Source organism: Hippocampus guttulatus, chromosome 16 (assembly GCF_054856545.1).
Source record: "Hippocampus guttulatus isolate MCC_2025c chromosome 16, RoL_Hgut_1.0, whole genome shotgun sequence".
NCBI classification, from domain to species: domain Eukaryota; kingdom Metazoa; phylum Chordata; class Actinopteri; order Syngnathiformes; family Syngnathidae; genus Hippocampus; species Hippocampus guttulatus.
In genome coordinates, this window is record NC_141276.1 from 2,077,222 (window position 1) to 2,103,338 (window position 26,117).

Below are 26,117 nucleotides of genomic sequence, written 5' to 3' on the forward strand. Positions count from 1 at the left end.
CCCAACAACCAACGTGCCTTCGTGCGCCTCAGTGCGCAGATGCGGAAACACGTCCATGACGAAAGAGCAAAGAATCATGGGAATTGGGGTTGTTACGCAAAAACTGTGCGCCACTTGAATCTTGTTTTATTATAGAGTATTACAAGTTTCCCTTTCATTGCTGTCCTGTGTGTACTCGTTAGATTTATGAAATTTATAGGGGAGCCCAAAATGTAATGAGTGACATTGGAAATGTCAGTTTTGGCTTATACACACATGAGTTCTTGAAGTGAAGTGTTTATTTTGATACAGATCAAACAGTTTGGGCCATCTTTGTTTGCCAGTGTCATTTAAAAAAAGTCATGCCCAAGATGTTGGAGCTCTATAAGACCAAAACAAAAGAAACGTGTTATTCCAGATAGTAAAATGCAGAACAATAGCAAAACAACAAAAAAAGAGACACACTCAGAATGGCTTCAGGCAAAAAAACTAAAGTATATTTTTTGGTGGTGGAGGAAAAGCTACTAATCAATTAAATCTAATTGTTTCCAAGTATTCATACAAGTGTTCATTTTGTTTGATGTATTAATTTAGTTTCACCATAGTAATATTCCAAATTAAATGAAATAAACAGTTAAGATCATTTCTGAGAATGAAGCAGTCTTGGGTTCTAAGAGAAACATATACAGGATAGCCTTGAAAAACATGACCTCTACTACTGCACCAAGGAACAATATTGCTTCAGTTGGACCGTGGTGCGTATCAGAGGAGTCCCTCCATCTCTCTCATAAAGGCTTCATACACCTGGTCCTTGGTCTTCATACTAGGCTGAGCCATAGCCCCAATCTGAGCTGGGTGTGACATGCCCATGGAAGCAGCGGAAGCGTGATGTCTGTGACCGTGGCCACTTCCCATACCGTCATCTCCCCTCCTTCCACCCATAGCACCCTTGTCCAACGGACCAATCACTGGACCCGGCGCTCCACCACTTTTGTCCCTTCGCACTCTAAGTGCGGTGGGCACAAACCGTGTGACCTCAGCTTTTGGATTGATAATTTGCGGTTTGGCAGAGATGGTGGCTCCGGAGCCTGCCCCGGCTGCCAGGCCGCCTGCGACAGAGGTGAGGTTGGCCCGTTTCTCAATGGTGGCTGCATGGAGGTGGCTGACGGCAGAGGCTGCGGCAGTTCCCGGGGGAGGGGGCATTTGCATGACACTAGAGCGCATGGACATAGATGGAGGAGGCATGCTGCCTTGTGAACCATCCTGGCCGGATCCTGGACCCTTTTGTCGCTGGACAAGGCTGGGAGGTGCACTAAGCACGTTGGCGCTGAGAGGTGGTGGAAAGAGGGCAAGAGGTGGCGCCAAGGGACGGGGGGGCCCTCCCGCTCTCGGGGGAGGAGGTGGAATACCTGGAAGCAAAAGCACAAAATATGCATATATTGATGAGCTCTTCAGAAGCGCATGACTGACCTCTTGGCCATCCCTTCGAGTTTGTTGAATTAACCGCATTCTATATTAATTTGGGACGTTTATATCCTAAGTCAAAGACCTCAATTATTTCCAACTAGGAATACGTATTTTGTCATGAAAACAATCCACCAGTCACAGAACAGACCATAACTTGCTAACAGAGTGTTTGAACTGCAATGACAATCACGCCATTCAGAAGCAGACTGCCGCTGAATGGTCACATTTTGCACCTAAATGTAGAGAATACCGTGTCGAAACACTTTGACATTCTTTCAATTCCTTCCACAAAGGAATGCCGGCAGTTCACCTGACTTTAGTCTGCACCCAAAAGCTTACCAGGTGGTGCTGGAGGCGGTAACCGTGGAGGTGGTCCGCGTGGTGGGGGGCCTGGAGGAAGACCAGGGGGGGGACCAGGTGGTGGGCCAGGTGGACGACCCGGTGGCGGTCCAGGGGGTAGAAGTCGAGGTATCGGACCCCTCATGCCAGGAATACCCAATGGCCTTAAGAATGGAGGAGCACCTGAAAACAAGATGCATGTCAATAAAAATTATGATTGCGAATGAGCTCGGACAAGATTCCAAGCAAAGCGAAATAGCAAAGAGTTGCAGTGTATTTTTTAAGTTCTGGATAATGTTTGTGCTTAGGCACAGCTGTCGAAACATGGTTAAAGATGGAGTGACTCAAGATTTGGTTCGCTCAACTAATTAAGAGTGATGACGGGACATTGGTTCGTGTTTGCTCTGTTGACTGCAGTGGGTCCGGGACAGACAAGCAGAGACGAAAAGTAACGGGGTCCTAAACTGACCTGGTGGAGGGCCAGGAGGTGGACCAGAGGGCGGCCCGGGAGGCCTCATCGGTGGAGCTGGTGGAGGACCCATCGGTGGAGGCCCAGTCATCGGTGCACCCTGCAAAGGTGGGGGCTGTCCCAGCGGCCCACTTGGAGGGGGGAGATGCTGACTGGCAATCAGTTGGGACGGGTCCCCCGCTGTCTCCTTGTCTTCAGCGTCGTCAGAACTATCCGATTCATCGCTGTACTCTTCCTCGACTTCTTCTTCGTCCTCTTCAGGAATAGACTGACCTGAAGGGAGAGAATATCTCCAGGTCACATTATTTACCGAGCTAACTAAGGCTGAGGAAAGAACGTCCGCACGCGTTCAATATACAAACCTGCCATCCTTAACATCATCGCCTGCAAAGGCGTGATGGCCTTGGTCTTCTTCCCAGACTTTTTTTTCTTTTTCGTTCCATCATGGGATACATCGGAAGGCATGTCTGCAAAGCGTACACTGCGACCTAATTTTCAGTAGAAAGTCAACATAACATTTTAGTATCAGGGCACAAACTTATTACAAACCGTTGCAAATCACCCAGAAAAAGAATGAAAAAATATCCTACAAGACTTAATTACTTCAGGCAAAGTGAATTTCGTTTTGATAACTTGAGCAGAACTGACAACAGTGATTGGTAGACTTTACATTTAATGGCATACAGTAATCCCTCGCCACTTGGTACTTCACAGCCTCAGTGAGACGCGGGTTTTCCCAAAATACTGCAGTTAGGTAAGAGTTGTTTTCTTCACAAGAAAAAGACCATTGGCTGATTTAAAAAAAAAATAATAATAATAATGAAGAAACCATAAACCTATTTCAACTAACAAGATGAATATCATAGTGCTACCATCACCATGTTTTTCCCGTCCCCACTAGCTGTGAAAAACGAGGGATTACTGTATATCTAATCAAGCAGTTACAATCAACTAAAAAAACGGAAACTCTCAACAGCCTTTCACCTTTATCCTCAGCTCTCTTCTCATGTCTGTCTCCCTTTCTCGAGTCGCCATCTTCATCCCTCTCATCGTCACTGTCTTCCTCAGAGTCACTGTCATCATCGTCCAAATCATCCCTGTCGCTCCCACTGCCGCTGTCCTGATTTCTTCCCAAGTCTGCTGACTCCTTCTCTAAGCCAGGAATTGAGGGTTCTATTCAAGCAGAAAAATAGCAATTAAAAAGAACATTCTAGTTAGTAAAACAAACTAAACATCCATCATCCAAAATGTTTTTAAAAAAGCCATTTATGAAGACAAAGTGATGAGTTACGTCTTACCAAATTCAGTGCCGTAAGGCCGCCGTGAAGGAATACCATACAGTGCCAGAACTTGTGGTGGTGGGGGCCCAGGTGGAGGCCCGGGGGGTTTCTTCCCAGGGGGTAAACGTGGCACAGGGGGCAATGTTGGCAACATTAGGCCAGGCGGTAAAGGTGCTTTACTGTGGGACACACATCAATGAATGGTGGCATTTAAACAATCTTGATCATTTGATTCAGGGTGCCGATGTCCATAAGCAAGTATTTAATTCTTAATCAAGAAAATGGTGGTTTCTGGAAAAATTCAGTGGTCATGTCCAAAATTACCAAATCAAAGATTAAAGATTAGAGCCTACCCAAAAAAGGAGCCCTTCTTCAGGATTGAGGGAGGCTGAGCCCCTGGTAGAGGGATGTCTTGAATGTGGATATTGGATGGTGCGTGTGGCATATCTGGTAAAGGAATGCTGTCAACCTCCACAGATTCTGCATTCTGAAAGGAAATAAAACATTAACGGTGTTGCTGTAAACAAAAACATAACATGGCCTTCAATTGACACTTTGCAAACAAAACATGCCGCTCACTGCATGTTTGACCTAGTTGAGGTAAAGCATCATGTCATTCAAAGGTTAAAAAAAAAATACAAACCTTGACTGAATCAAAATAGAGTGCCAGCTGTCCCCGTTTACTCTCATATTCTAGTTCCAATTTCCGCAGATCCTTGTAGGTTTCAGGATTCTCCCGCTCATACAGACGAACAATGCGTTCAAATGTCTCCCGTAGCTTCTTCCGCTTGTCCCTCAGCACCTTCTCATTCAGCAAGGGCTGCTGGACTGGGTTGAACTCTATTGCAGAGATTAAATAACACCTTAAGTTTCGAATGAGTTTTGCAGTTAGACCACAGTGAATGTGCAAGGACCACAAAGAATCACATAAGACAAGAACTAAGCAATATTAATAGTACAAATTCAGTCTCTCACCCATCTCATCCAATTTCTCCATGTCTCTGATGATCTGTCTGGGGTCCTTCATTTTAAGCACTGCTGCTCTCACCATCATTCTCTGCTTTTTATTCTACAAATAAAATGAATAATAAGACGGGCATATGGTAAGAGAACTGCCTTCCAAATGATTTAAAAATACAATAAATATAATATTACCTTTTTTAACTCCCTTTTCCTGGCTTCTTTTCCTGTTTGTGGGGAAAAAAGGGGGAGGTGGGTGGAACGTGTGCATTATTATGCTAACCTAGTCACAACAAACAGCTGGTTTATTCACACCAATAGATTCTGCTGGCGAGTACTTACTGGCCTGATCCGTGGGGTTCATGAATTTCCCACTTTTGGTGGAGGAAGTCGAACGTCGCCCCATTGTGATGCTGTGCTCCTTTTACCTTGGGAGGCATTGAAATCCGTCACGAGGGACATATGAAACAACTAGCTTCCATCTATATGCACTTCAACCACATATATTTCAAACAGCAGTAGATTACAAATCCCATGGAGGTACATTAACAAATTAATAGATATAGTAGTCGACAGTGCATTCAAATTGTATACATTGAAGTGCACCGTTTCACAAACTTCGCGATCAACCGACGAATGAACATTTTAGCACCATCTGTAAAGCACAATGCACTAATATTAATCCGAAACAGAGCATATGCAGGCTGTTTTAATTTAAAAACAAGCCAGCGCACTCAAACGATGCTAGGGATTAGCCTAAGAGCTAATATTAGCCTGTACTTCTAGCTAGGGCCGCGTTAGCTTCAACAACAGAGAATGCACAGAATTTACCTTATAAAGAAGAAAACAAGTAGAAGCAGTAATACCCTACACAGAAGACTTCGGGTATCAAGGTTCAAACGCGATATATTGCTCAAGCCATATAACAGAAACTTAGAGCCCTCGTGACTGAATGGAACACAACCATTTTAGCTCGCCATGTTAGCACGCTCAACCGCGAGCAAGACCGGAAGTCGATCATATGACGTCAAGACAGCGGTGGCAACCAAAGCATTGTGACCCAGGTCTGAGAAAATAAACATGGCGTCATTAATACACTAAAAATAAGATAAAATAAACGCCAACTCTTTTTTTTTTTGGCGTAAATTAAACTATATTGTCGTTATGATCTTGATGATGTCGAAAAGATTATTCTTTCACCATGACGTGTCCCACTCAAGCAAATAGAGTGTATTTCATATTTCTTTCAAAATAGTTTTATTATTTTAGCACTGGCAGACAGCCTGTACCAAAATGTGCATTTTCTTTCAACGAATAAAAGAACAAATTTTACCCCCACAAAATCCTCCATGGATTGAGGAGGTGGAAAAAGTACTCAGCAGAGGGCGACATGTCACCGTTCTGTACTGTTTGTATAAATACATACATACAACTATATTATTTTTTATTGCCACGAACCATTTTTGGTTTGCAGAAAACCTGCTGACATATATCCAATGACACTAATAAACAAAAAGCAAGCACACGTTGGTGATAAACTGGCGTAGGCTAATGGTCAAAGGTGTTCCGACACCACCAGCCCACTTTAAAAAATTAATTTGCTGGATTGCTTTGTCTATAGACTGGATTAGGATTTTGCTGTCTTCAGGGTGTCCGAAAACTGAGCTTTCAATAAGCCTTCTCACTCCAGCAATTGGAAGATTTCTGTAGACTATGAGATAGTTGGGTTTGGTAAACTAAGCCAAACATATGTCGAAATGGAAATATCTCATTGTTGACATCTTGTGGCTATAAATTATTCCATAAGCAAATGAAAGCAAAATTATATACAGCAAGCAATACAGTTATATACAATGGGACCACATTGTGTCCTTGTGGTTAGGCCCTCATGTGTGGAGTTTGCATGTTCTCCTGCACTTACGCCAGCCTGCACCTCCATGCCAAAACCATGTATGGAAGGTTCATCAAAGACTCTAAACTGCTCACCGGAGTGAACGTGAGTGTGAATCATTGTTTGTCTATATGGGCCTTGCGATTGTCTGCTGACCAGTCCAGGGTGTGATCCCGCCCAGTCTGAGATTGAAGGATGACTATATAGCATGATACTGTATACGGTAAGTGTTACGGTAAGACTTTACACAGGAATATCAAACTACGTAGTCCACCTGAAGGTTAGGCTATATCAATGAATGTAAATCACTTTAAACTGTGCTGTAAGACAGTAAATTACAGCACGTCGTCCATTTTTTGGGGGTGTGGAATGGGAGGGGGGTAATATTTGATAAAAATAATATGAAGTTACATTGGCATCAACATACGTATATTTCTGTAATATGTAAACTTTATCACATGAGGAATAATGACAACAGACACATTGATTTTCATTATTTTTACTTATTCATCACACTACTCTACAGGCTGAAAGAGGTGATCGAATCAGAGACAAATGGGCCGCTCTGTACAGAATTGAAAAATAAATTCATATATCGGTGCTACTCCTCCAGCACTGCTCTCACATTTTTTTTGGTCAAAACACTTTTGGAATTGTTTTCTCGTGTTAGATAGAAAAGGGGGTTAACTTGAAAGAGGCAGGTGATAATAAAATGCAACATCAAGCTATTTCTGCCATGACAAGGAGTCAACTGATGTGATTTGGCGTCTAAAAAGGAACGGGTCCGTAGTAGGTGTTGTAAGCAGCGACGACTCCATCGGTGTCCATCATGTGGTCGCAAGCCACGTTGGACTCGCAGACTTCTCTCAAACTGATTGAAGATATGGAAGATATATGCTAGTCCACATACTACTGACCAAAGACATTCATAAAAGCTACCGGAGGTGATTATGTGTGACTTTTCTCCACCACCAATGTTGGTCGATGGCTCGCAAGTACCGTACCTCTCCACCTGGGTCAAGGACAGCTCCACAGTTGCTCTCCTGGGCGGCACCACTGCAGCGGCCTGTGACCTATCCACAAACACTGCGGCACACCAAGCACATTGAAACATAACTTTACTTCTTTGTCTACTTGGTAAAAAATGACCAAGACATCCGACCCGACCGATCAAACAAACCGAATCATAGTAGCATACATTAATTAAAGGAGAACAGTGTCATTATTTTCATTTGATGGGGTCATAAAACAAAATGTTATCTGTTGTCATTTGCAGAGAAAACACAGTGAGCACAATGTTAGATTCGTAGACACAAATATGTCATTAAGTAGCTGAGGTGCTAAAATGTGAACTCGTGACCTTACCCGGATGGCGCTGATTGTTGTAGCGGTCGCCATTGTTGTTGTAGCGGTCGCCGTTGTCGTTGGAGCGGTCGCCATTGGAGCGGTCGTCGTAGCGCTCGCCGTTGTAGCGGTCGCCGTTGGAGCGGCCGCCGTTGGAGCGGTCGCCATTGTCGTGGCGGTCGTTGTTGTAACGGCCGTTGTTGCGGCGGTCGTCGTTGTAGCTGCGGCGGTGGTCATCGCGGTCATCATCTCGGTCGTCACCGTTGGAATCCATTGAGTCTGCAAAATATAAGATGAGAACAAAAGTCAGGCAAGTCAAAAATAAATAAGAAACCAAGTAGGGAGCAAGAAATAAAAAAAAATTAAAAACCCAGAAAGGATAATGATAGTGATATGCTTGGCCTTTAATCAGTGCAGATTTTGTTTTTAAACAAAAATGTTTCAATAATATCAATCATAAGACGTTCCTCAGCTGCATAATTGAACAGCAAGGCAATATTTGTTTGAATTTCTTACCTGAAGACAGACAGGCAACAGCCAGAGAGGCAAAAAGCAGGATGGCCAAAGTCTTCATCTTGAGTGTCAGGCAACGACGGGGCTTGGAGATTGCAGCGGCTCTGTTGTTCTTCTCTCTGCAAATGTATATACCAACTCAGATTTATAGACGTGGCTCTCTCGATATGATTGGTTAGGGAATCATGTATCACACAAACACACACACACACACAAACACATAAAAAACTCCCAAGTAGAAAAAAGATTAACTCTCACATTAACTCTCAAAAGCCTTTCAAAAGCTGATCTAAATTCAAGCTGATGTGAAATCAAACTGGCTCACCTACTGATATTAGTTTTTGTAAAAAACATTATCTTATTCCTGCTTCTTTTGATTGATTGTTATTAATGTGAGATTGTTGCAGAGTTAGAATGAAACTTTGCTGCTGGGTTTGTGTCGAATTTCAATGTCGAGTATGACAACGTGTCAGTGTGGTGATGCCCGAGAGCAGCCTGGCGATATCAGGCGGACTCTCCCCCGTCACGTGCCATACTGTACATAAGGGGAATCGGGCATGTATAAAACCCAATTTCTTGCACAATTGTTTCATTTTGTAACTTATTATCACTCACATGACTTGGCCAAACAATAAGAAATGATAAGAGATGCCTGTAGCAAGAAGTCAATTTTTTTTCATGTCGATACTGAGCTGCAACGTGACGTATACAGTATTACTATTTTCTAATATTATTACCATGACTATTTACTGTATAATCCTCAAACTGCTTATTCGTATCTTGTTCCTTTGCTCCGCTATTTGGTTTAGATTCTGGATTTCTCGAGCTGGAATCGCTGAGAGGATGTAATTTCACCGTCTGGGTCAATGTTGGGCCTCGGCCGTATTTTGGTGAATGACTTCAACGGACTCTCAGTTCCATTTTGGGACATGTTGATTGGGTCATTTGTGGGGATGCGGGAGCACAGAATACGAAATCATTAAAGCTTTTTAGGCTTTAAAAATTGGCCGTGTGGCAGTGCGTTCGAGCAACAGCCTGCGGTAGTAAAGCTCTCGCTTTTTATAAGGCGCGTGGAATCCCCCGATGATTGCAAACAGCCTCCATAAAGAAGATTTGAACATCTGCCGTGCTTTGCAAACACTCCCAATGAAAAGGCAACAAGAGCAGGAAGACAAACCCAAAATAAAACAATTTTTATTTTCACACCGACAGCAGAGCTGCGGGTGGATCATAACAAAGTGTGGTGAGAGGGACAAATGGTTAACATATAGGGAGAAAACAAAACATACGTAGCTTATAAATGATTGGAAGATGTGATCGTTGGATGAAACAGTTATCCCGTGCTGATACAAATGACGGAGCATGAATATGTATGTTAATAATGAGGGGTTGTCATGTAGGTTGATAATTTTTGGAAAAAAATAATCACAGCCAGAAGAGGCCACCGTTATAACTTAAGTCATAGACTGCCATAATACGTCCCCGTTGGTGAAGTGTGTCCGTTGCAAGCATATAACACGGATGTTTAATATCGACGAGCTGCAGATGGTCTCCTCTGTGGAGTGGCGGTCCCAAAGTATCTCCGGTAGGCCACCTGGTAGCCATGGCGATAGGCGAAGAAGCGGCAGGGAGAGTAATCCTCGCAAGTCTCGGCACGTCTCTCTGCTGGAGACTTGACCCGCCGGCTGAGTTTGGAGAGGAGAGAGACGGACGGGTCCGTTTTGGCATTTCTCAAATTGTGGCCATTGATTTTATTCCGTGTCGTGTAAGCGTTCGCTTTTGAAGATGCAGAAGCGGACGTTTTCTGCATGGATGTGCATTTTACCTCATAAAGTAACTGCTGTAACCGTTTCCTCGGGGAAGGTTGTACACGGCGTGTCTCTGTGGCGTGATGAAGGAGTTGGCTCGCCTCGGGGCCACAAACACATCTGAAACCACAACGTTTTTCATTTCACAAAAACACCCACTTGGCGCAAGCCAGACAACAGCCCACTGATCATTTCAAGTAACTCAGACTTTTATTTCGCCCGACTGATTTGGAACGTGAACTTAAGGCGGGGCCTTGGAGGCTTGATTTCAGGGAAAGGGACAGACTGAATCTTGATGTACCTTCACTGGATTCTGTGCTTTCATTGGAGTCTACGAGGGAAACACATGGAAGAGGGTTAATCGTCACAAATGGATACACAGTCGCGGGGAAAGGGGACCCCCCCCCGTAAGGTAGCGCACCTGAATTTGACCGGGTAGCTCTTCCTCTGCCGAGGGAGACACACAGTGAGAGCACAGCACAGAGTGCAAGGAGTTGAACAAGGCTCTTCATCTTTGGGTCTCTTGTCTTTACCTGGAACGTAAGAAAAAAGTTATTGATGGGCTCCATATCTTTGCCATTGGTAAGAATCTAATATAAAGAGCTTATTGGCATTTTTTTTCTCTCCTCAACCACAAGCTGTAGTTGACTTGATATGACCTTAGAGAGTTCCTCAAAATATGCGCCTGCATAAAATAATTAAGAGCCTGATATATAAATATGGCCGTGGATCATATATAAACTTCTTTCCCACGCAGTATAAATGTCTAAACGTGACAAATATAACTTAAGTTGTATTTATAAAACCAGTCTGAAAACCCTCAAAAGGCAGAGCCAATCCACAAGAAGGGCTCTGCAGTTCAAATTTCTATTTGGGAGGAAGAGCAATAAAAGAGCACTCGGTGTTTAACGCAGGAGGAGGAATAGACGACGGCTATAAAGCAGCGTGCGCGCACGCAGGCGCAGCATTGGCACACGCGCAAGCGTCAAAGAGCCACTGGAGAACGTGCGGCGCCTGCAGCAACAGAATTACCTGTTGCTCTGAACACTTTTTCATGTGACCCCCGTGCACTCGTGCCGTCTTTGCACGCCTGCACTGCAAAGGAGCTTTCATCGCTTTCATCACCTCCACACCCCCCCCCCCCCCCACCCGCCCTTCTGCTTGTGGGATTTGGGTAAGATTCACTTCCCGCTGCCTCCCCCTTTTTCACCGTCAATAGATGCTTTCATTCTCCGGTGAGCACAGCCAGCCACCCACGGGACACTCTGACACATGCTTACACACTCTCAGGATGTTTATAACACCAAGGCCTCAGGCATACGTTGGCCCCACTTAAAAACCCACAGCAGCGGGCACAGAGGCAGCGAGTCTGCAGGCCAAAGTTCAAAAAGAAGCCGCGTGTGCGTATGTGGAATTGCTGACAACAGCGTCGGCAGAACGGAATAGTCATATAATTCTTCCCAGGCGTGTTGATGGCCCACGAACCCCTTTTCAGGTAGAATGTGTCCACCTCAATGGACAAAAAGTTGCTTGCACGAGAAAGACCACTTTGCATGAGGCGAGAATATTCAGGTCAATTCGCAATATTGCAAAGCGTGTATCAAAAGTGTAGTATTTAAAACACACTTAAATTTTCCTTTGTATAAGGTAGAAAAATAAAACAATTAAACGCCAGAACAGCAACAAAAACGCTCAACTAAAAAGAAATTGGATTCCATCATGTACTCACCTTCAGTTAAGGTTGAATTGAGAAGTGTTGGAAATATCAGTCAGTCTATTTTTCCTGTGCAATATTTCTTAATTCCTCAGCGCAAGTCTTTTATACTTACCTCTCCTCCCTCCACCCTTTCATTTCACCCACCGACTCCCTCCCCAATTGCCCTCTCTCCTCCCTTCTCTTATGTATCAACCCTCCCCCCCATCATTGATTCAGACCAGAGTATTAGCTCACTCTCTCCCCAACTCCCATGATTCACCAGTAGAGCTGAGAAGGCAAGAAAAACACGCACGGGGGGGGAACAAAAAAACAGAAGCAGGCTGAATGAAAGCTGGCACAGGGACACTCAACCTGGCACATAGCAGGTACACGATAATATTCGCTGCCATTTGACAGCACGACAGCAAATTATATGAAACACACTCACCACCATCCGTCTCTCCAGCCCGTCAGTGGATGCACTCCAATTTTAGGCCCCGTAATTCAGATGTGGTCAGGCATGGGCAGCAATTCTTGATGGTGGTGTGATTCAGAGTGCAAGCCGCTAGAGATTTGCTCGTGGGGGGGGGGGTGGGGGAGGTTGGAAATGCACCTTTACATTTGTGAAAGGAAGATGTGTTCTCCTATGGGCGCTGATGTCTGTGATGGTCAATAGAAAGCAAAGCTCGAAGGTGCAAACATAACAAGACCTTATTTTGAAGAAGAAAAAAAAAAAGAAGGCTTATTTGTGAACATGTCTGAGGTGTAAGAGCGCTTATGTGGTGGCTTCGCAGCCAAATCCACCAATGTCTCAATGGCCCAATTACACCGAGGCCGATGCAGGAGGAAGATTATGGTGTATATCTGAAAGTTATGTAACGCCAATTCACTTTTGGCTCAGGCGGAATCGCTAAACAAACGAGAATGAGAGGCCAGTCCGTGCCAGGAAGCAGCGAGACGCCGACACTCAGATCAACATTAGGAGGGAGATAAAGGCTGCAGACTTGAAGAGGGGGAGGAGATGGGCTATGATTGGCAGAGACTGCGCATAATGTTGTGTCTGGAACGCTTGAGTGAGTGACTGTGTGTGTGTGTGTGTTGGAGGAGGGCTGTTGTTGACTCTGGAACCGCAGAGCAGATCATTGCACATTGAAAATACGAAATGTCCAATTTCAACAGCTCCGAGGGGGATTGTGTAACGGCTCAGGGAATCGCTCCAATGAAACTTTGCATTAATTCCACATGAAACGCAGATACTGCTCAAGGTATTTTTTATTTACATGACAATGACAATGATTCTAACATCCATCCATCCACTTTTCTAATCCGCTTCTCCTCACGGGGATCGTGGGCGTGCCGGAGGCTATCCCAGCCGTCTTGGGGCAGTAGGCGGGGGGACACTCTGAACCGGTTGCCAGCCAATCGCAGGGCACACAGAGACAAACAGCCATTCTCACTTAGCTCGGGACAATTTCGAGTGTTTCATTAACCTGCCATGGCCGTTTTTGGAATGTGGGAGGAAACCGGAGTACCCGGTGAAAACCCACGCAGGCGCAGGGAGAACATGCAAAGGAAGGCCCGAGCCGGAATCGAACCCCGCACATCTGCCCTGTGAGGCCGACGCGCCTTAAAACTGATGAGTGATTCCAAGGCGGCAAGCCAGGAGGCCTGCAGACTCCCGTGGTTGTACCTTCTCAAGACCTCACACCTGGTCTCCCGCAACAAGCCACAGGCTGCACCCACACTGTCAACTCGCCAGATTCAGAGCGGAGCGGTCAGTTTCGAGTGTGTTCCTCAGACGTTTCCGTTCCTGCTTTTTCCTTGCAAACAGTCTGGCCGTCCCGCTGCGCCCACCGCCTCGTCTGGCCTTCAAAGCCGCCTCAGGGTTCAGCGCTTGGTAGCCTCTTTGCCACCTCGCAGTCATCCCGCAGAGTTGCGCTGTTGGATCACAGGCAGCTTTCCTAACGTTTATCACTGACGCTGGCTGGGATTCTCTCGCTGAAGGCATTCATCTGCTCTGTTCCCAGGCTGTCCACCCGAGCGTTTCCTTTTATCTGCTGCCATCACTACTGTCCAAAGTTGCCATTCTGAACTCTTCGATCTGAGCGTTCTTTCTCCAGTTCTTGTACATCCATCCATTGTGCAAAGCACTTATGCTCAGCAGGTTTTCGGGGGTGTGGAAGAGCCAATCCCAACTGTCCTCGGGCGGTAGGCGGAGTACACCCGGAATTGGTCACCACACAGAAATCTTTTTTTACTCAATTGTATTAGTGTTAAAAGGATTAAAATAGCGAAAAGGGGAGGCGTAAAATACAAAAAGAAGAGCGTGCGGAGACATGCGACTGCATTTTAGGACTCGGGGAAACAAATTTGGGTGATTTCCAAATGACCTCAAATGAGTGAATATTTTGCTAATGTCTACAAAAACACAAGAGACGCAATTCAACCTGTTTGGGCTGGCTTGCTTTCCCAGGTGGCCTAGCAGGTGTACCTCAGGGTGCTGTGTGGTTCAGGCAGACGCACAAATTACAAAACAGTTGCTATTTAAGGACCTCAACTCCACCACCAAGACGTTTGGCAAGCTATTTTTTACTAGTTATTTTTTCCCCCAATGTTCTTTGCAGGTATTCACTTGTCTAAAAATGTATTCCAAAACAGTGAAAAAAGTGGGTGACTCAGATGGCCGATGAAAATAACCGGCGATGTAATCATGTTCCCTGAGCGTGCCAGTTCATGGCATGATGGAAGCTGCGGGCCAGAGGGGATGAAGGGCAGACGTTACGCACCCCCGTCCGCTTTTCGGAGCCTTTTGGTGGTTGTGTTGTCTCACGGTTGTAAATATTGCCGTCTGAATGTCAACACCAACATGTATTTGTGTTGCGTGGCACGTCCAGCAGGGACAATTTAGGTTTAATGCAATCCTATTTTATCGATATTTTATGTGTCTGAAAATCAATAAATCTTTTTTGGGCGGAGTTTTCATCGACGCACAGAAAAGCAAGAGTTCCAGCAGTGATTCCATCGGTTGACCTTTTATGATTTCTCATAGCATTTAAATGTATAGGGAGTGGCGGGCCAAGGGGCTATAAAAAAATGACGTATGTGTTAATTATGTCCTCATTTATTCATTATCTGTGTTCAACCAAACAGGGAATCCAGAGCCCGGACTCGAATTCGGGACCTCTGAACTGTGAGGCAGATGTGCTTAACACCGTTCCACCCCATGATGTTTTATAAAAGTGGCTTAAAAAAACAAACAAAAAAAAACTACAAACTACCAAGGTCCTGTATTTTATTTTATTTTTTTATGTAGCTGCCACAGCCGTTGTCATCGTGCCTACAAACCAAACCAGACCAGCCAAGATTGTGGACACAAAGCAAGAGTGTTACGGTGATGCCACCGGCACCCCCCCCAAAGGGCTTACTCAGCACCCAAACAAATTGCTCGGAGATCGTCAACATATGACGCAGAGCCTCAGGGGAGTGGTGGCGCGTGTCATCTGTCCGCTGCGCTTTATTCGCAGTTTCAAGCCGCAGGCTTCATTGAGACATCAGGCGTATTAGTTTCCGCAAGGCGTGGTTGAATCGGTGACTCTCGCTAACATTTAAGCCTGTTAACTAAGACCGATGTGCGAGTTTGGGTCTGCTCAAAAGTTGCGCCCTATTTGAAAAAGGGAGGTTCTTTTTTTCGCCCCCCCCATCACTAATGTTGCCAAGCACTTGCTCATGGGGGAATTTATGCAGCTCTCAATGTGGCGCAGTGGCCTGCTGTTTGAATGGTTTCCAAGATAAATCTTGCAAAATGGATATCCCCATATGACTGGACTGATAATGTGATCTACGGTATTTACTCATCCGTGGCGTTTAAGTAATGCCATTTTACGTGGGGGTGGGGGGAAAAGAACGAGGACTCTATGTTGTCACAAATGATTTAAAATATTTGTGCTCCACAATAACATGATCGCCATCGCAATTTGCAGACTTTTGCTTTCCACTTGGCATCGCCAAAGATCCGCAGCGAGGTTGTCTAACACCTCATTGTCACAAGTCTCTCAAATGATCAAGTAGGGTGCCGGTGGGGAAGGAAGAGGCAGCTGCCTGGATGCTCCACCGTCACCTCCAGCCTTGTAAACAAACTCTTTCAGCCAACCTGGTGCCGAAAGAGGCCATCGCATCAAAAAAACATATAATCCCGCTCAGGAAATAGATCACACTCAGACCAAAGAATAGCAAGAAGTATGAATTTGGATTTATTCTTTTGTGAGGTTTCACAAGATTGAGTGTGTGGGATCCAGATGGATGTATAACATATAACCCCCAATTTTTTTCTCATTGTGTGACTTGGAATTGAGTGGTGTTTGTTTTGTTTTTTGTTGTTGTTTTTTTTTTTTGGATTGACTTCCTTGTGCACGAATCCACAAGGCCACAACCACCATTTAAAACGAGTTCAACGCATCCGTAAGCAAGGTTATTTCAGGACGCGATGCACAAAAACTCACTGCATGTGAGTGACTGTAAATGTATATATTAAAAAACAACAACAATTAGAAACTGTGATAAATTAATCAATTTAATACCATTTTAAATGAATACAAATATTTGGAAAAGAAAATATATTTTTTAATTCCAACATATTTTAGTGGACAAAAAGTCAGCCATAATTTCGATCAAACAGGTTTATTTTCCATCGTGCAGTTTTTAACATCAAGTGGAAGCATGACAGAAGAGAATTTCAAGCTGCATTTTGAACGTTTTGGGTTTTAAATTTATCAATTTAAGGTGGCGAGCTGACTCTTTGTAAACTCAAATACTTTGCGTTTCAAAAACATATTTATTTTTGTTGTTACTTTCGAAGACAATCCAGCTCAGCGGAAACCCCAAATTAGTATTGGACTACAGTAAACAGACCAAAGAGTTGAACAAAAACGACATTGTTTCGCCATCTAAAATGCGGAGGAAAAAGCAAAAGTTGCTAGTCTGACCTCAGCCCTTTTTTTTTTTATCCTATGCGCTATTCTGAGCACACAAAAAATCCCTGTTAGAATGTGGGGAATATACAATTTGATCAACATTTCAGGGTCATTTCACATCATCTAGGACAATTTAACAACAAAGCCACTTGAACGGTTGACGCAACATATTTTGCACTTGTGTGGTGACATCGTCAACAACGATTTCAAAATATTCAACGTATGCACAACCGCAAAACGGTTTTGTTTGTAAATTTGCGGTGCGAAACCAAGTTTGTGTTTGGTTTCTTGTTTTTATGGCTGCACGTTCAAAAGAGACTTCGGTCAATCAAGAGCATATAAGAAACCAATACGAAAAGGTTTGAAGGCCTTTGAGAAATACTTTTGAGAAAACCATTTCTGATTAAAGTCGACTCGTCTTATTTCATCAAGTGCAGTAGACTGCTCCTGCACGTGCAGCCGGGCGGCGACCAGTACAGGATGGACGCCGCCTCTTGGCACAAGTCGGCGTGGATCCGCTCCAGCTCACCCGTGACCCTTTTGAGGAAAACATGGATGGCGAGTCAGCCATGTATATGAGAATGTTTGCCATGCTGTTGCTGCATAACTCAGCTCGCAGTTCTCATAACGGCACCCTCCAAGTCTTTTTTTTTGGGGGGGGGGGGGGGTGGTATGTCCATATTGCTTTGGTGCCTGACTTCTCCCCTGTGCAGCCAACTCCAACAAAGTGAGCTGCGGAATACGCGCAAGGCACCCACGGTCCGGAATGTAACGCGCACGTGCAAACATTCACAAACCACAACATCAGATAGCATTCGTGAGCACAGAATGCTCGAAGGCAATCGCACGGGAAAAAAAACGGAGGTGATGCTAACATATAGGGTGGGCCCTGTTTTCGTGCCGAGCACAAGTCCAGCAAGATGCGGTCGAACTGTGCCCGTGAGTGATGTTTTCTTTCTTTTGGTCTTTTGCGAGATTTTTCGCAGCAAGAATTGGGCGTAATGGGGGTGTTTGCCCATTTTTGCGATGGAAGTAGTCTTTACCCAGCCAATCCAAGCGACATTCCTAATTTGCATCAAAATCAAGGCAGCCCGGGCACGCTAGACCCGAGATTGGTCGGTAAAGTGCAAGATTGCCCCTTGCGGATGATGTACTCAGCCATGCCTCTTAATTGCTTAATTTATGCAAATTTACAATACCACAACGATAAAACATTAGCACATTATTGAACTTCAAAAGTGGATTTTTTTTTCTTTTAGCAAATTCACAAAAAATGGAGATGTCTGCATTTGCGTTTGATCTTTAATGGTCAGAAATGTCTATCTAGCCTAAATTCTGATGACTCATTAAATGGATGAAGGATGTATCTCAATACTTTTTCTTTCTTGCGGCTGTGTTTTATGTTATAGTGAGGCGTGTTTTACTATGAAGAGAGGCTGCGCTGCGCTTTGGAGGACTTCCCTATCGCAGCAGCAACCACAGACACAATGAGAATCACAATTTGCTGCCTCGCTCACTGTTTTTCCCCTTCTTTCTATCATCTTATTGTTTGCTTTTCCCAAGTCCGCAAACAAAACGATGCAGTTGCTGCACCCCTTTTTGTCTTGGCTATGCATTACCGCTCATTATCCAACGTCTTGGACTGCACTTGACATGCTTTTGGTAATCTAAACTTAAACCTACAGTGGGAGTTTGAGCTGACCGTGCACAGACAAGATAAGGAATATAGTCGTAACACATTTGAGCCAAAGTCGAATGGCTATTCTGGTCTTATGATCCAATTTCTCCTGCGCCACTCAAATTTCAAGTTGTCAGTCACATTTGATGACTTGTTCTCGATCGGGATCATCAGGTTTATTGCCACCCCCCTAACTAACGTTTGAAAACTTCTCCCTTGGCCTGTCTCTCCGCCTTTGCGGTTGTCAAAAGCGGTCGGCGTAATCACAAGCTTGCCGGCCACACAACAGGCAGAGCCGTGAATCGACACGTCGTCTGCAGCCGACCGATGACACGCAAGCAGGCAGGCAGGGACACGAGGCCCGACACCTGAAGGGGCTTTTCGGCTTCGGTGCACATAAACAAACGTACGCTGGCCTTACAACACTTAAAAGAACCACACGTTGACGTGCGTTCATCTGCTGAGGACCTACCCCAAACCGCCGCTCGCAAAATGCCGGCTAACCCTCAGCCAAGCATACCAGACTCCTCGAAATAAAATGAGCGGTTTTAGTTGGGGGAGTATGTGGGGAAGTGGCGGGTGGGGGTCGGGGGGGGGGGGGTGTCGATGGCTTTTCTTGTTCTAAACTGAGTCTTTGTACTAAAATAAATTGATGGGACTAGACCACTGAATTTGATTGTGTGTCTCGATGTTTGATTTAGAGCAAAAAATGCAAGTAGCAATGGGTAGATGGTATATATCTGGTTCAGGGTTAAATAAATATTTAAATGACCCCCCAGTAACTGGAAATAAAATAAAAACAGATTGGCCTCCAACATTTCGAAAACGTGCATGTCAGGTGAACCGAAGACCCCAAATCATCCGTAGGTGTGAATGTGTGTTGAGCGGTTGGGGACCGTTCGTGGGTGGACCCGGCCTTTCACCCGACAATAGTTGTGAAAGGCTCAAGCGCACCTGCGAACCGAACGAGGACCAGAAAAATGGACGGATGGACAGTATTTGATAACTTTTCTATAATGATCACCGGCTGTCGTCAAGTCATTGGCTGGGAGCAATCACAAAGATCTCTTGTGAATTTTTGTTTCCTTGCCCTTTAAATGGCTGCAGTTCGACACATACGTTGTGCACAAACCCGCATTTTGTGAAAGTGGCTCGGGTTTTACCCATCAGCCCAGTTCTACGAATTCAAAGCTTCTATAAATTGGTGCAGATAAGTGGAAGTACACACTGCTGACCCCCAAAACCACATATTATATTCCTAGCTGCCTTGTGGCACAAGGGTTGCACAGTGCTCAAGTGTCACCAAGTGCAAGGCAGTGTGGATCCCCACCGATGTGTCCTCTTTCGCCCCAGTCGCCACAGACTTGGACTTACATCCTAGACTGGAGTCTGCATTTCCAAGGCCACCAAGTGGCACTAATCTGCCCCCTGCTGGTGCAACGAAAGAATTACAATTTGGACTTGGAGGTCTTTCAGCAAGCACTGCAGGAGAGCTCAACGACAGCTCTTTTCCACAGACCTGCGACTAAAGCCGAACTCTGGCAGGGTTCTTATTTTCTGGCCCAGGATTTGACACCTCTCCTCTCAGTTTGGAGTTTAACAATTTGAATCCCTGCAATTACATGATTGAAAAAAGATCTTTGAGCTCGATTCTCAAGGCACGACTGTTGATTGCTAAGCACAAATAATTTGTGACCCCTGAGACAATCAAAAATGTTCCCTTTGCGCACAGTGAAAACACATTTATGTTCCGGCAGACATTTTTTCACACCTGCGTACATAAAGGTTCAACATTCCAACAAGCAAGCTCTTGGCGGATGCTTTTTGGAGAGTCTTTTGTATACGCTGTGCGCCGCGAGTGCGTTCGAGAGTCTCACTGTTGACTGCGTGCCTCTCTGGAGCTTTCCTGACCTCTCACAGGCTGCCTGAGAGCTGCCAGCCGAGACTCGTAATGAGATATTTGCTCTTGACAGGGCGAAGTGGGGAGGGGAGGAAAGCGCTATTACCTCATCTTCCTTTGCTCTTTTCTCTCCTCACTTCTACAGATTGAATTCCCTTCGCTCTTCATGCCAGCTGAAGTGGCTCTTCTGTATTTCCCCCGCTTCTTTCCCCCCTCTTTCTTTCGGTTTTATGGCGTCTTTCTCCTTTTCCAATCTTCCTCTCTTTTCTCCCTCACTCTCCCGCCACAGCCTGCGTGGCTGCTGTGTTGCTCTAAATGACGGCAGTGGGACGAGTGAAATTGCGGCGTGGTGGTCCCACGTGCACACGGCTAGCGTTTGGGCTCTTTTCCTCTCCAAACATTCGGGCAAGGCCTGCTGCTATCCTCACTATGGTGCGCCTGGATCAAAAAGGTACAGCGGGAGCGCTCAAGTCAGTGGCCCCATTAGCACAATTTGGAATTTTAAATTGAAATTTGCAGGAACTGTATGCTTGTCTAAATCCCCAGAAAATGTTAGCGTTTGAATCGCTAGTTTGAACCGAGGTGGTTTCTGCACGGGTAAGCATTTCTAGGGTGCAACGTGTGTGCCCACCACACTCTGAAAAACAAGTTCCGTCGCTCATGAACATTGAAGCGAGAGGTTGTCGATGTCAAGGAAGTAGGACACCTTGTTTGGAGAGCTTTGCGTTTAGGGGAGGAGATTGTTGAGTCGCTCGTTGTTCGTCGTTTAACAAACAGGAGTGAAGGGTAGAGTTTCGTTTTGAATTCGCAAGACACTTTTTACATTTGACAGATTTATTTGCTGCGGGACTTGAAGCGCGAGCCTCCAGTCGAAAAGTGCAAGTCCTCGCAAATGACCTCCTGCCGCGTCTCGGTGTGTGATGGACTCGACCGCATCTGGCGTTTCGAGCCACCACTACCGCCATTACATTAGCGTTGCAATCATTGGCTTCTGGGGCTTTATGGGCTGCTTGAGGATTCCGCAGAGCAGTAATGAGTACGTTACGACTAATGGGAAGTCACACCCACACTCGCCAAACACCAAAACAAATCCTTCTGCGCCATCAATGCCCTTAAAAGAGCGGCGGGAAAAGAGGCAGAATGAATGCTGAGAGTTAGACGACGACAGAGAAAGGTGACTGCTTCCGCAGTTTCAAATCATCCCGAAAAACAGCACGTTGGCTTTGCTGTGAGACGCCTCGGAGCACTCGTCACATTGAATAACCTTTTGCTTACTCACTTCTCCTCTCTAACTCGACTCCCCCCTCTTCTCTTTCTTTAATCCCCTCTCTTCTCTTTCTATACTGCCGCCATGCCCCATTAATCCATTCTTTATCCGCACCCATTTTGTCTTTCCCCGTTCGGCTGCCTCAGTATCGCCTTGCCGTGTCGTGGAACGATTTGCAAGCATTGTTGCAGTTTGTGTGATATACATTACGTATTAACAGTAATGGGGGATTTATTTATTTATTTTCAAACTTTGCTATTACAGCAGTACACCGAATTAGAGTGCTCCATTTTACGCAGGCCTTTTGAAAGAAAGAAGCAATGGAATATTCTTCAGCGGCCCGACTTCAAGCCTTTCCGTTTGGTTTACTGCAGACTGGCTTGGCATCGACAGGAAGGAACCTCAGAATTTGATTATGTCCAAGGGCTCCAGACTTCAGGCTGCAAAGGCCTCACAATTAGGGGTTTATTTCTCCGGATATGGCCGGAGACTCTGCATAAAATGGCGAGCGGTATTTTATAGTAAATAATACATTTTAGGTGAAACGTTTAAAACGCAGTTTGACTCTTTGTAAATGTTCGTTTCAATTTTCAACTGTGAGCATTTTTTTAACTCAAAATGAATCACCACGACCACCATAACAAACCTATTGTTAGGCGTATCCCGTCTCAGGTTATTCGGGGCGGCTCGTGTATTGGAAATTGTTATTTTGTGCAAGTGGTCATCACGTTGTCGTCATCGGTCTCCCCCAATTGCAGCAACCTGCGTTTCCATCGCTTTCATGCCAGCGGCGCTGCCTTCTTTGTCACGACGGCGTCATGCTCGCTGATTTAGGACTATCCAATTAGTCTGCCCCTCTGAGAGGAGGACGCTCGCCACTCCAATCGAATAAACGGCCTTCTTCCTTCACTCTAATGGGAGCCAACGCCCACATGACAGTTCCCACACGCTAGCGGCCAAACGCACTTCAAACACATTTCACTTTTTAACCGTCTGGGACGGTTACCTTCGCTTGACTGGAGCTGCCGGCTCAAGTGTGCGGTTCATATCGGGGCAACGCGTTTTTACTTTTTCAAACACGTTTTGCGTACAGCACAGCTGCGAGAATGTTGAGAGGCTGTGCGAAATTCAATTGAATTTATGACATCAAATCACGACAATTGACAAATACATTTCTTTGGAAATTCGGACCTTATTTGCCCAAACCACTGTTGACTGTACGCGCAACAATTTATTTGAAGGTGGCAATTTACATGCCGCGCCGTTGCGAAGAGACTAAAATAAAATACGATACAGCGATCAAAAGTACATCGTGAAACCAACATATACCCGTAATGTGGATTTTTAAAAAATGTTTTTACTGGTAAGCAAATTAACAGGTTGCATGTGAAACAATGTTGTTCTGATTTTACTTGAATGACTTAAATAATCTACTGTATGCGACATCATTTCCGCAGGTCTTAATTGCCCCGCTTGAATAAGTAAAGTTTTCAAAGTCTGAATCTAAATCATGAGCGGAATGCAAATTTTGCAACAGCGTGGTGAGTACAAAAATATACTCTGAGCCTCAACAAAAGGACAAACAGAGGGCTTAGCAGTTCTGGAAAATGTTTGACGAGCGACTCATGACGACAAGCGGTCTTAAGCCTTGGCAATCAGATTCAGGGCAATCCCGACATTCAATTAGTTGATCAACACGTCGTCAACACTTACATAACCCTGACACACAAAGTAAAGAGCACAAGATCCCCCGGAGCCACTTTCAAACGTCAACCGAACTGAGCAGTAACAATGTCAAAGAAAGCTTCTTACATGATTTCACACGCAAGGTGTTGAAAATGAAAACATTTTGACAGCTTTGGTCCAGATGCATGATTTGTATGAGCCAGACTTGCCATGATGCATTGCTAAGGACTATGGAAGGTTGATTGTTTGAGAATTTTAACTTATCTTGCACTTGATAAATACACCTTTGATATTGAGAAATAATATGACTGAAACTAAGGGGGAAAAAAATGCAAATGAAGCATTTTTGAAAATGTAAAAACTAACAAGAAACTAACATAGTGGATGTTAAACGGTTCAAGTGAATTCCAGTATGGGTAAACGTTGACATCACAGTGTGTGATGACTGCTATAAACTTTGTTTCCATCCACTTTGGCTGCCAACTGTTGTGTTTCCATCCTTCCATGTAGTGGTTACGTTGTTTTTGAGGTTCGCTTGTCTGTTGGTTTTGGGTGTTGGGGGGAGAATTTGTTGATTCGGTTCTTACTGTACATCGGAGCTCCTGAGATCTTGGATGGGTACTGCTTCTTGTGGTACGTTCCAGTCACAGGTCGGCATTCAGACGACAACAGTGAATGTTGGAAGTAGGCCAGGAAATGTTCCACTATTCCTATTAGAAGGCTGCATGACACCGAATGAACTGTGCAAGTGTCAGGAACAGTACTTCTTAAGTGACGAATAAGCTCAGGGCAGACAGTCTGAGCTCTTTGCTCTAGATGGCTCAAAGACCACCTTCTCGCTTGTCGATGCACGTTTCATGGGAGCGGAGAGAAAGATGACGCAACTCTGCAGCATTTGCTCACATGCAGTTGCGAATCAATCGTGGCAATAGACACATACATAATCATAAGCTTGCTATCATGGCAAGGAAAATATAAATACAACAGAAACCTCACTGCAGACCACAGATAAAATGTTTGCTTGCACTCACACACTCACTCACGTATGCAAGTATTCAGACGCTTCTTGAATGAACACACTGTACTTGTTAGGAAATGAGTGTGGCCCGGTCTGCCTTGGTGGCTAGTGGGGCAACGCGATATTTCTTGATGCTTCAGCAAGTGGTCAAATGCTGTGGCAAGAATAGGAGAGACACGCGTTGAACTGCTGTTGGCTTTCAGTTTCGCTCTTGTCTTACAAAACACAGCCATCACGGTAGTTATAAAAATACAGTCAATCTATTCACCTTAAATTCTATAAAACAAAATGTCTCTATCGAGTTGCTTAATATACTATTTTCACAACGGATAAATCGACTCGTTCATCATTTTAGCCACACGAACTATCATTTATATATGAACTCTTGCCTCTTTATTTTCAGTCCTGCTGCTTTTAATCAACCGTACAAAATAATTGTATTTACTGATGAAAGAAATACACTTACCTGTACCCTTTCCCCAACAACAGTCTCGCCAAAAATGCTGTAATTCTTCTTGAACGATATTTTCAGAAATACGAGTTCTCAAGAAATAGCTTCAGTCAGAAAATGACCACATGAAAACAGGACATTGAAAACTTTTCTGTTACAAAACCTGACCAGAAAATAAAGATGAAAATATCTTCTCAAGGTCTTAGTGAATTAAGTTCAACAGCCATTTCAGCAGTTTCTTCAATTCTCACGTTTAGTTTCTTGATACTCTCTCGCTAATAGCTATACACTCGCTAGCATTAGCATAGTTAGCATCCATTTTACGCTCATGCTCACGCTTTTACCTAAAACGATCTCAGTCACCACTCGCGCAGACATTAGGTGCTCAGTACTGTTTTAACAATGTTAACGAGTGATTTCTGTGACATTTTAGTGCATTTAACTCACCCGTGACACAAAGAGGAAAGGCACACGATGAGTTGCTGTTGTCTTCTCTGAAAGCCAATTTATTCTTCCTCGTTGCTCAAATGCTACTCGATGCCACCTGCGCCACTGCACCTCCCAGTGGATGGCTGTGGAATAGCTACATGGAAATGGAAACTGCTGAGAAAGTATGAATTGAAACTAAGGGTCTCTGTTATGATCTGTTTTAGTCTCCGAATTGAGATTGAGAAACTTCACACAGGAAGGCCACTCCAACCTTGGTGTGTACTGTGTTTTTAACATTAGCCTTTACGTGATAGTGCTATTTTTCTGTTCCCAGGCCCCCGGCGTTAATCTAATTAAAAGTATTAGCGCCTTTATGTGGCTGCACTTGAAGATTGACCCGTTGACCCACAATAGAGGTCTTCTCGACGCTGCATATGTTTATGACACCCTTCATTGACGATGACCTCGGATCATTCATGCCTTGGTTCGTGTCACGTCTGCCTTCAGGAACTTTACATAGATGAATAGTCACCATACGCCATAGTGAGATGTACTTATTTATCATTCGTTTTATTATTTATTGAGTGGCTCCTTCTATGAGGAACATGCCCAGCGTGCTCTGTACTCCAAATTCTTGGCTATGATGACTATCACCAGTATTCAGATTTCACTTGAAGACTTCAGCTCGCTATTTGATTATTATTTCATTAACATGTAAAAGTAGACTTTTTTTTTTTTTTTTTTTGCGTGCCCTGTGTTTCCTCATCTGCTGGATATGATGACCTGCCTCGGTGGGGCCGGGTACTTCCTGGCTCCTGACCTTTAGATTGGAGATCCGGTGCATGTAGGAGGTGTGTACTGTGTTCAAGAGGGTAACTCTTTCCACTCTGCAGCCTACATGCGGCTCAAGAGGCTTAGCTGTTGTGCTGCCCTCATTTGGAAGATGACCAGGTAAAAAGAAGGGGAAAAAAA

At 44.6% G+C, this 26,117-nt stretch overlaps 3 protein-coding genes across 3 annotated transcripts; all 3 read right to left on the reverse strand.

Annotated features, from left to right (window-relative positions):
* Positions 1–258: 258 nt before the first annotated feature.
* wbp11 (WW domain binding protein 11) lies at positions 259–5,498 on the reverse strand. Its single transcript, XM_086132822.1, has 12 exons — positions 5,326–5,498; positions 4,837–4,922; positions 4,690–4,721; positions 4,510–4,603; positions 4,178–4,374; positions 3,888–4,021; positions 3,553–3,713; positions 3,239–3,427; positions 2,617–2,742; positions 2,255–2,527; positions 1,786–1,968; positions 259–1,388 (listed from the first exon to the last, which is right to left on the reverse strand). Exons 2-12 carry the CDS (start codon positions 4,898–4,900, stop codon positions 742–744), a joined length of 2,100 nt encoding a protein of 699 aa, XP_085988948.1. The 5' UTR covers positions 4,901–4,922; positions 5,326–5,498; the 3' UTR covers positions 259–741.
* Positions 5,499–6,903: 1,405 nt separating this feature from the next.
* Positions 6,904–8,343, reverse strand: bglap (bone gamma-carboxyglutamate (gla) protein). Its single transcript, XM_086133393.1, has 4 exons — positions 8,246–8,343; positions 7,751–8,008; positions 7,390–7,471; positions 6,904–7,256 (listed from the first exon to the last, which is right to left on the reverse strand). The coding sequence occupies exons 1-4, from the start codon at positions 8,301–8,303 to the stop codon at positions 7,154–7,156; spliced, it is 501 nt and encodes a 166-aa protein (XP_085989519.1). The 5' UTR covers positions 8,304–8,343; the 3' UTR covers positions 6,904–7,153.
* Positions 8,344–9,420: 1,077 nt separating this feature from the next.
* Positions 9,421–11,915, reverse strand: mgp (matrix Gla protein). The gene is made up of 5 exons (XM_086133966.1): positions 11,780–11,915; positions 10,472–10,583; positions 10,352–10,381; positions 10,068–10,170; positions 9,421–9,927 (listed from the first exon to the last, which is right to left on the reverse strand). Exons 2-5 carry the CDS (start codon positions 10,560–10,562, stop codon positions 9,768–9,770), a joined length of 384 nt encoding a protein of 127 aa, XP_085990092.1. The 5' UTR covers positions 10,563–10,583; positions 11,780–11,915; the 3' UTR covers positions 9,421–9,767.
* Positions 11,916–26,117: the final 14,202 nt, after the last annotated feature.